The 9,991-nt window shown below is 38.5% G+C and overlaps 1 protein-coding gene across 1 annotated transcript; it reads right to left on the reverse strand.

Moving 5' to 3' along the window:
* Window positions 1–5,811: 5,811 nt before the first annotated feature.
* LOC140810324 (uncharacterized) lies at window positions 5,812–6,339 on the reverse strand. The gene has a single exon (XM_073168200.1). It carries the CDS (start codon window positions 6,337–6,339, stop codon window positions 5,812–5,814), a length of 528 nt encoding a protein of 175 aa, XP_073024301.1.
* Window positions 6,340–9,991: the final 3,652 nt, after the last annotated feature.

Raw genomic sequence — 9,991 nt, forward strand, 5'->3', positions numbered from 1 at the left:
ATTTATATAGAGTACCCAATTTAAATTTATCTCTTTGGAATCCGAATCATAGGGATCCCAATTTAAATTTATATAGTAAATAAAAAACATAAAATAAAATATCTTTTTTAGTTCGTTTTATTTGATTGCAAGACCAAAACAACATAAAGAAAAGATTTTATTTTTCCAAAAAATAAAAACAATTTAAAATATTAAATGCATGAATGAGATAATAAAAGTAAAAAATGTAGATTTTCTTAACTGGTGTTGCAATGTAGTTAACTGGTGTTGTAATGTAGGAGAACAATTCAATAAACGTAGATGGATTGAGATAATTGAGAGATGATTGAAATTGAACACCTGATATCTTAAAAAAATTAATGAATAAAATATTGATCATAATCCCTCACTTTCACTATGTGAGTCAAATGTTCTAAAATTTCTCTAACATGCTCACTTTGTATTCAATAAAAATCTAACTAAAACAGATATTGCACATGATGCATTTAGAAAATCTCATCCTTCAATCCAACTAATTCTCTTTGCAACATAAAAAAATTATCAAGATGTGCTTACCATTTTCATTGTTAAATAACAAAGGTAAAGTATGTAATGAAGAACAACTTTTAAATGGTTTCGTTAAGCTCTTTATCTATTTTATATGGTTTCATTAACGAACGTTTTTTTAAGAGTATTGATTCGTTGGATTAAGCCCTGCAAAAGTAGGATCCCATTAAATTGAATCCACTTCCATTGATCCCTCAAATTTATATGAACACAAAATCAAATTTTTTTTCCCAAGAATCAGTTTGTGTTTTTATATTCTGCCATTTTTTAATAAACTTGGCCGGAATTTCGAATAATTCCTATCTAAATTAAAAACAGAACAAAATCAAACATGTATAACCGATTTACCTGGTTTGTTGGCTTGCTGGATGATCAATTCGGTCGATGGTGAGTCCGATTGCGCTATAATACTTCGCTTTCTGTTCTCTCACTAAAGGACTTGGGATCAAGATTTTATAGAATTGAGGTGGGCGGATTAGGGGTTACGGGCTAAAAAAGGTTTCGGCTCTTATTTCTATCATGGACTTAAGCTTGACATAAAAATTCAAAATTCAATCATTGACACTTAAAATCTATAAAATCTAACTCGACACAATATAAACTGAATCAAAAAGTATAATTTGATGACATTCTACTAAAATTGACAAATTCACTACCAATAATTCAAGCAGACTACTTTTGCACATTTTATCAAACATTTACGGGCAATGACTAATGGAGCAAATAAAATTTGATGATTAAACTAAAATTACATCAAACTTCAAAATATATTTACAATACAAATAAGAACTTATGTGGAAAAAAAAAAAGCAATGTCTTATTCATCGAGCATAAAATTGGATTTCAAAAAAAGAAAACAATAAAATGAATGTAAAACCAAACTCAATTACCGAACAGAGTGTCACCTTTAGTGATAAAGTCTAAGAAAACACAAATTATCCTTTTGAGGAACCATCTGCATTAAAACTAATAAGTAAAAATGAAACGTCTGCTCATTTTACAATTTTATTAAACATTTTTAAAATGCAATAGCCGAAACCATGCCTACGTAAATCCATAAAATTTGAAACATGGATTTTGTAAAAATCATCCACTGCTGAATACAATAACTTCAGTTAAAATTATGAAAAGAGCAACCAACCTAAATAATTACTGTTTTTAAAATATAAAAAGTCCAGCATGTGAAAAATCTGTCAAACCCTCAACAAAACAAAATCATCAACCATTTACAAAAATTTTTAAACTTGTTCCCGTAAAATCATATTTTTGCGGAAGAATACAAGGTCCTCGGGTTAACGTGCGCCACCAGCTCCGCCCGTTCAGTCATCATCACCCCACCAATGGGGGCCGAACATAATCACAATTCTCGTCCCATTTCAAATCAATTTGTAACAGTGCAACAAAGACTTCAGAAGTTACAGACAGAACTTTTCAGATATTCAAATCTCAGAGTTTCCATACTGACACAGCGGAATCAAGAAATACGAAGCACAAAGGAAAACACATAATCGATCGAAATTTTAAATAAATCAGACTGATATTTTCGGAAAAAAGGACACACCAACATGCATGTCACGTTATTTATATCAAGGTTTAAAAATACAATCGATGTACATAGCAAAAGCCCACTTACAGTATTTTGAGGTTAGAACCGAAATTTGTAGACTTTGGCATGAAGTTTCCTCTCGGAATTTGGGCGGCACTTTGACGTAGAACTTTAGCTCTTTACTGATCACACGAACCGTTCGAACGATGCTTCCTCCTTGCTTGAATCGGCCGAGGCTTTTGTGAAGAGGGGAGAGCGCCGAAATTTTTGAGAGGTTGAGGGGAAATTGTGAAGTGCATCTCCTAGCCTTGCATGTCATATTTATAGATGAGTCTTGCCCTTTTGTCTCCCCCTTGGCCGAATTCTTGGGTCTCAAGAATGGAATAACGGTGCTCATAATGTAGGTAAAAAGTTTCATGCATGAAAATCCAAAATCCGATGCATTCATCAAGTTCTAGATTAGTCATGAATGTGACTCAAAATCTCATGCACTCTTTAAATGTCATCTTGATCTTCTAAAAGGTCATTTCCTGCATCATTCTCCTTCATGGGTTAACTCAAAGGTCATCTCTTGCATAATAAGTTTGTCCAAACTCTTAGCTCAACTTTTTGGTCCTGTTAGGACAAGCTTGGTTGAGCTGCTTTGAGCTACGAGATCGAGTCCTTGAGCTGGGGTTTTACTCCTCCGGTGACAATACTTCGATGGATGTGGTTACTTGCAGCTAAGCTTCCGGTAGAGCTCATTCCCGAGCTTTGAAGTTACTTACACGAGTCAAGTTAGCAGAAAATCTAAGTTAATATCCAAGTTATCTAGTTATAACGAAAATTGTTGAGTTTATTTTAAGTAAATTTTCAAGTTCATACTACTTACTTGATTTCCTTAAGAACGAAATAATCTCGGGTTCTCACATCCCTCCCTCCTTATTGAAAATTTCGTCCTCGAAACTTGCGTTAGCTTGATCTTTCGAATAGATGAGGGTACTGAGATCGCATTTTCTCTTCTAGTTCCCAAGTTGCCTCCCTTTCAGTGTGATTTGACCACTGTACCTTGACATAAGGTATGGTCCGGTGTCTCAACACTTGGTCTTTTGTATCCACTATTCGAATAGGGACTTCTTCATATTTGAGTTCCTCATTCAGATTACCTTCGATCATCAGTGGTGTGACTTCAAGTACATGGCTCGGGTCCGGGACATATTTCCGTAATTGTGAGATGTGGAAAACATTATGTACTCTAGACGTTTCCGGAGGTAAAGCCAGTCGATAAGCTAAAGTTCCCACCTTCTCAAATATCTCAAATGGTCCTACATATCTTGGATTTAACTTTCCGGATTTACTGAACCGTACCACTCCTTTCATTGGTGAGACCTTGACATAATCCTTTTCTCCGATTTCCAGTTCTAACGGTCTTCTCTTCAAATCGGCTCAACTCTTTTGTCTATCTTGGGCGGTCTTGAGCCTTTCATTGATTATGGCTACTTTATCCACAGTTAGTTGAACAAGCTCTGGTCCAGTAACGGCTTTTTCTCCGACTTCATCCCAGTACAAAGGCAATCTACACTTTCGGCCATACAATGCCTCGTACGGAGCCATCTGAATGCTACTATGGTAGCTGTTATTGTAGGCAAACTCGATTAACGGTAGCTGCTCACTCCAATTCCCATGAAAATCTAATGCACATGCCCTCAACATGTCCTCGAGGGTTTGAATTGTCCTCTCAGTTTGGCCGTCAGTTTGTGGGTGATAGGCCGTGCTAAGAGTCACTTTAGTTCCCATGGCTTTTTGAAAACTCTTCCAGAATCGGGATACGAATCTTGGATCTCTATCAGATAATATACTCGCCGGTACTCCATGTAGTCTTACTATATTATCCATACATAAGGTAGCCGGCTTATCTAAATTGAAATTCATCCGCACTGGTAAGAAATGTGCCGACTTGGTTAATCTATCAATGATCACCCAGATTCCGTCGTGACCCTGCCTTGATCTTGGTAACCCGACTACAAAATCAATAGATATGTTATCCCACTTCCACTCGGGTATTTCCAATGGTTGCAGAAGTCCTCCAGGCCGCTGATGCTCTGCCTTGACTTGTTGACAGGTTAGACATTTTGCAACGAAGATAGCTACGTCTTTCTTCATTCCATTCCACCAGTAGTTATTCTTCAGATCCCTGTACATTTTGGTGATTCCCGGGTGTACTGAAAATCTTGATTTATGTGCCTCAGCCATTATCTCTTCTCGAATTCCATCGATATTTGGCACATATAATCGTCCTTTCATCCAGAGGACACCCTTTTCATCAATTTGAAATTCTGGTATCTTTCCTTCCTGCATTTGTTCCTTTATCTTGAAGATACTGGTGTCTTGACTTTGTTTTAGTTTGATGGTTTCTTGGAGACCTGGCTGCACTGATAGTGACGATAAGCTCACCTTTCCAGGGTTCCTCCGGCTTAATGCATCTGCCACCTTATTTGCTTTGCCTGGATGGTAGTTGATTACCAAATCGTAATCTTTGAGACGTTCCATCCACCTTCTTTGCCTCATGTTTAATTCCTTCTGAGTGAAAATGTACTTGAGGCTTTGATGATCAGTAAAAACTTCGCATCTTACTCCGTGAAGGTAGTGCCTCCAAATTTTAAGCGCAAAAACTACTGCGGCTAGCTCCAAGTCATGAGTGGGGTAATTCTGTTCATATGGTTTTAGCTGTCGTGAGGCATAAGCGATTACCTGACCCTCTTGCATAAGTACACACCCTAATCCTTCCTTTGAAGCATCGCTGTAAACAGTGAAATTCTTACCATCCTCGGGAAGAACTAGTACTGGTGTGGATGCGAGTTTTGACTTCAGAGTTTCAAAACTCTTTCACAAGCTTCACTCCAAATGAATTTTGAATTTTTCTGAGTAAGTTTGGTGAGCGGAATGGCTATCGAAGAAAATCATTCCACAAATTTTCTGTAGTAGCCCGCTAAACCCAGAAAACTCCTTATTTCAGTCACTGTCTTTGGTTGTGGCCAGTCTTTAATTGCTTCCACCTTCTTAGGGTCTACTGACACCCCTAATTCAGAGATTATATGGCCTAGGAACGCCACACTTTTTAACCAAAATTCACACTTCTTGAATTTGGCATAAAGTTCCTTCTTACGCATTGTTTGTAGAGTGAATCGCTGATGTTCTTTGTGTTCTTCCTCACTTGGCGAGTATACCAAAATATCATCTATAAAAACGACCACGAACTTGTCGAGATATGGTTTAAATACCCGATTCATCAGGTCCATGAACGCTGCAGGAGCATTTGTTAGGCCAAAAGGCATTACTGTGAATTCGTAATGTCCATATCTTGTCTTAAAAGCAGTTTTAGGAATGTCCTCGGCTTTGACCTTCAACTGGTGATATCCTGATCTTAAATCAAGCTTTGAGAAAACTTTGGCTCTTTTTAGCTGATCGAAAAGATCATCTATTCTCGGGAGTGGGTACTTATTCTTTATGGTGATCTTGTTTAGCTCCCGGTAGTCGATACATAGTCTCATGCTTCCATCCTTTTTCTTTACAAAAAGCACTGGGGCTCCCCACGGAGATGCACTAGGACGAATCTGCTTCTTGTCCAGCAATTCTTGGAGTTGCTCCTTTAACTCCTTCAATTCAGCTGGAGCCATTCGGTATGGTGCCTTTGATATTGGTGCAGCACCAGGGACTAAATTGATTTCAAATTCTACTTCTCAATCGGGTATCTCACCCGGTAGTTCCTCGGGGAATACATCTGGAAATTCTTGAACAATTGGAATTTCTTCCAACTTTGGAACTTCTTCTCCTTTGACTTCATTAAGTACAGCTAGGTAAATTTCTTCTCCCCCTTTTATAGCCTTCCAGGCTTGTGAGGCTGACAGTAGGGATTTTCTTTCTTTGGATTTCCCGTGAAATAAGACTTTCTCTTTAGTAGGAGTCTGAAGTTTAATTTCTTTCTTTTGACAGTCTACAATAGCATGGTTTTTAGCTAACCAGTCCATTCCAAGGATAATGTCAAACTCAACCATATTGAGTTGTATCAACTCTACTTCAAAAGTTTGTTCATTGATACAAATTTCACAGTTTTGATATACTTTCTGGGTTTCAATTGTTTTGCTGGCAAATGTTGCTACTCTTAATGGTTCACTAAGAATATCATGCTCAAGTTTAAGTTTCTTAGCAAATCTTCTAGACACAAACGAATGTGTAGCACCACAATCAAACAAGGTATAAGCAGGCATTTTATTGAGTAAAACAGTACATACCACTACTTTGTTGCTGTTATCGGCTTCCTCCTGGGTTATTGCATAAACCCGAGCATTAGTCTTGTTTTCTTGTTGTTTGTCGGGCCCTGTCCCTTTGTCCTTGATGTCTGGACAATCTCTAATTCTATGGCCCACTTTTCCGCATTTAAAACAAGCGCCGGTCTTTCGATAACATTCTCCCACATGCTTCTGTCGACATGTCTCGCATCACTTTCCTTCGGTGCTTCTCGTATTGTTAAAACTCCCTTTGAATGATCCACCTGAATAATTTAGTTTCTTAAACTTGGGACCATTCTGCATGGATTGACTATTCGACGGCCTTTTGTTCCTGTTTTCTTCCTCGCGCCTCTTGATATCAGTTTCTGCGCTCATAGCAGCGCCCATTAAATCAGCAAAACTGATAGGTTTGAATACTGCTAGTGCTGACTGAATTCGACTGTTGAGTCCCTTTTTGAAACGATGCATTTTCAATGTTTCATCTGACATAATCGTTGGGACATATGTTCCCAGATCATTAAATCTTGACGTGTATTCCATTACCGTCATGTCCGGTGTCTGTCTGAAATTTTCAAATTCATTCAGCTTTTGTAGGCGAAACTCGGCCGGATAGTATTGCCTCAGAAATTCTCTCTTAAAGATCTGCCATGTGATTTCCTCTACTTCTGCCAAAGATGGCGACACGGTTTCCCACCATTTCCTAGCTCGATCTTCTAAAAACGGCGTTACAACTTCTACCCTCAATTCTTCAGGTACCTCCAGTAAGTGTATTTGTGATTCGACGTTTTTGAGCCAGTTATGACTGACTTCCGGGTCTGGGTTTCCATCGAAGGTCGGAACACGGTTCCTCCTGAGAGATTCGTAATGGTACTTAATTCCTCGAGGTTGTGGTTCTGGTGGTGGCTGAATGGCATTGGCCAGGGGATTCACGATTCCTTGCAATGTAGCGGCTACGATAGTTTCTATCGCCATCATATCCTCTTGGCTGAGGTTCACTCTGGGTGGTGGTGGTGGATTCTCGTTTTGGTTGTCGCCACGAGGATTACGGTTGTGACGGGGAGGTTTGCCTGCCATATCCTATAAACATGTATTTTATTAATTTGTTTGCCACCATATTTAATCAAAAGAAATACTTTCATTAAGTTGCAAAAAGTTTTCATACAACCAATCTTGTCAAATAATTGATTAAATACTTCTAGATACAATCGAAGCCTGCTCTAGAGCTCTCTCTCTCTACTCATCTATCACTTCCCCATCACCTAGTGCTTCGTTAACTTCTTCCTCCGCTGGGTTGGCTTCCATTTGCTCCATTAGTTCCTCCATATTGATCATTTCATTTTGCAGATGCTCAACGAAATTTTGCAGTTGTGTATTTTGATGATCAAGGTGGTTAACTTGTTCCTGCAACTCCTGTATTGTTGATTGGCTTACTTTCTCATCGATTTCTTGCTCTTCAATCCGCCCTTGAAGTCGACGTTGGGTTTTAAGAAGATTATCTTTCTGAATTTGAAGCGTAAAAACCCTATCTTGTGCGTTCTTCAACTCTTGCTTGGTGATTTCGTGCTGATGCTCCGACTCCAGATGATAAGCGGCGTATCATCTAACGTCTTCACGTAGTTTCTTCTCTTCGACTCTGGCCTCTCGAAGATCCTCTCCCATGCACACGTTATTCCCATATAATTGGTAGTTATCTCTTTCAAGTTTCTCATTCTTTTCTTTCAGTATTTTAATTTCTGACTCCTTTTCCTGAAGTTGTTTTTGAAGTTCATTTATAACACTTTGGAGATCCATACTGGTTTCCTATAAAGATACGAAAATTTTTATAGGTAAGATACTCGTCAAATCGTTAATGTGCCATAACAGAAAGTAAGTAGAAAGTTTCAAAATAATTTGATTCACATAATAGTTTCTTAGCCACAAAGTTGCTACAGTTTAATATATTATAATAATGCTAATCTAATCAAACATCTCTCCATCATCGCTGTCACTGGCACTGCCGTCTCCATCTACCTCCATCGGTGCTACTTCTTCTTCCTCCATGTTCTCTATCACTGAATGTAGGTAGTTATTTTGGTCTTGAAGCTTGTCCATAGCTCTGTGGACCTTCGAAATGTACCGATCCTGCCTGGCGATGAACTCCTCATGGCGCTGACGGGCCTGAGCAGCGCGATCCTTCTCTGTCTCTATCCTCTCAAGTAAATCCTTGTTGATTGAGACCAAACGCGCAAAGCGAATCGAATTCGTCGGTATCTGTAGCATTTGACTTTCAGCCACATCCAAATGATTAGTGAGTCGTTGTACGTCCGACTCTAGCAGGTGTCTAATCTCATTAAGCTCTTGCCTTTCCAATTTCTCCTTGGCTAGTTGCGCCTTTAAAGTTGCTATTTCCCTAGCGTGGTTATCGATGGTAAGCTGACGCATACGGATAGCAGCATGTGCGCGAGTACGAGGGGCAGCCATTTCCTAGGATAAAAATGGAAGGTAAAACATCGGAATCGTATAAAGAAACAAAGCGGTCGTGGAAAATTTTCGATACTAAGGGATTTCAGAACGATTGAAGGAATACATTTTTGAAGTCTATTCGAAATTTAGGAAACGGATGAAAGTTAGACTTCAGATGAAAGTTGAACTCGAATTGGGATACACTAGGCTTTTGCCAAAACTTGACTTCGCCAAATTTTGTCTGTCAAAATCCCAGCGGGATTATGAACCTGGCGGCTCTGATACCACTTAAATGTCACGCCCCGAGTCCGAAGCATCGGTGACATCTGGCATTGTTTAACAATTACTTGAAAACAATTAAGCCTCATATCTAAATGCCAAAAACTAGTCTTTTTCATAAAATATTGTCTTACAACGATAATGCAAAATGAAGATTACATCTGAGTTTTCGAAATGAAGGAAAGATAGACATTTTCTGAATTCTTGATCTCAGCAGTCGATCACCATCCCCAGAATGCCTCTTGCTCCTCCTCATTTACTTGTTCCTCAGTTTTATCTGAAATTTGTAAGGGGTGAGTGTTTTGGGAAAACACTCAGCAAGTGGGGGTCGATCGATTCCAAAGATACATATAGAACTTAATTCTTTAAAACATTTCTTTAAGATTCTTTCAAAACTAATATTCTTAACTTGGCACAACGGAAACGAATCGAATAAGAGACAGAACTTATCAAATGATTCAGAACAAAACAGAAGCAATACAGATCATTTCAATTCGGAACAGAACATATCAGAACAGACAGAACACTGTTACTCATCTCCTTTCCATGGTCAAATTGTCCCCAATATGTTAGTCCTCTAAGAGGTGAGGCCAGAACATGGTTATATACCCACCAATGGGGGCCGAACAGAACATGGTTTTATACCCACCAATGGGGGCCGAACATAATCACAATTCTCGTCCATTTCAAATCAATTTGTAACAGTGTAACAAAGACTTCAGAAGTTACAGACAGAACTTTTCAGATATTCAAATCTCAGAGTTTCCATACTGACACAGCGGAATCAAGAAATTCGAAGCACAAAGGAAAACACATAATCGATCGAAATTTTAAATAAATCAGACTGATATTTTCGAAAAAAAGGACACACCAACATGCATGTCACGTTATTTATATCAAGGTTTAAAAA

The sequence above is a fragment of the Primulina eburnea genome, chromosome 13, assembly GCF_022965805.1.
Source record: "Primulina eburnea isolate SZY01 chromosome 13, ASM2296580v1, whole genome shotgun sequence".
NCBI lineage: Eukaryota > Viridiplantae > Streptophyta > Magnoliopsida > Lamiales > Gesneriaceae > Primulina > Primulina eburnea.

What these genes read in the sequence shown, in the direction of transcription:
- LOC140810324 (XM_073168200.1), bottom strand. Translation starts at nt 6,339, where the DNA reads ATGCCTGCTTATACCTTGTTTGATTGTGGTGCTACACATTCGTTTGTG.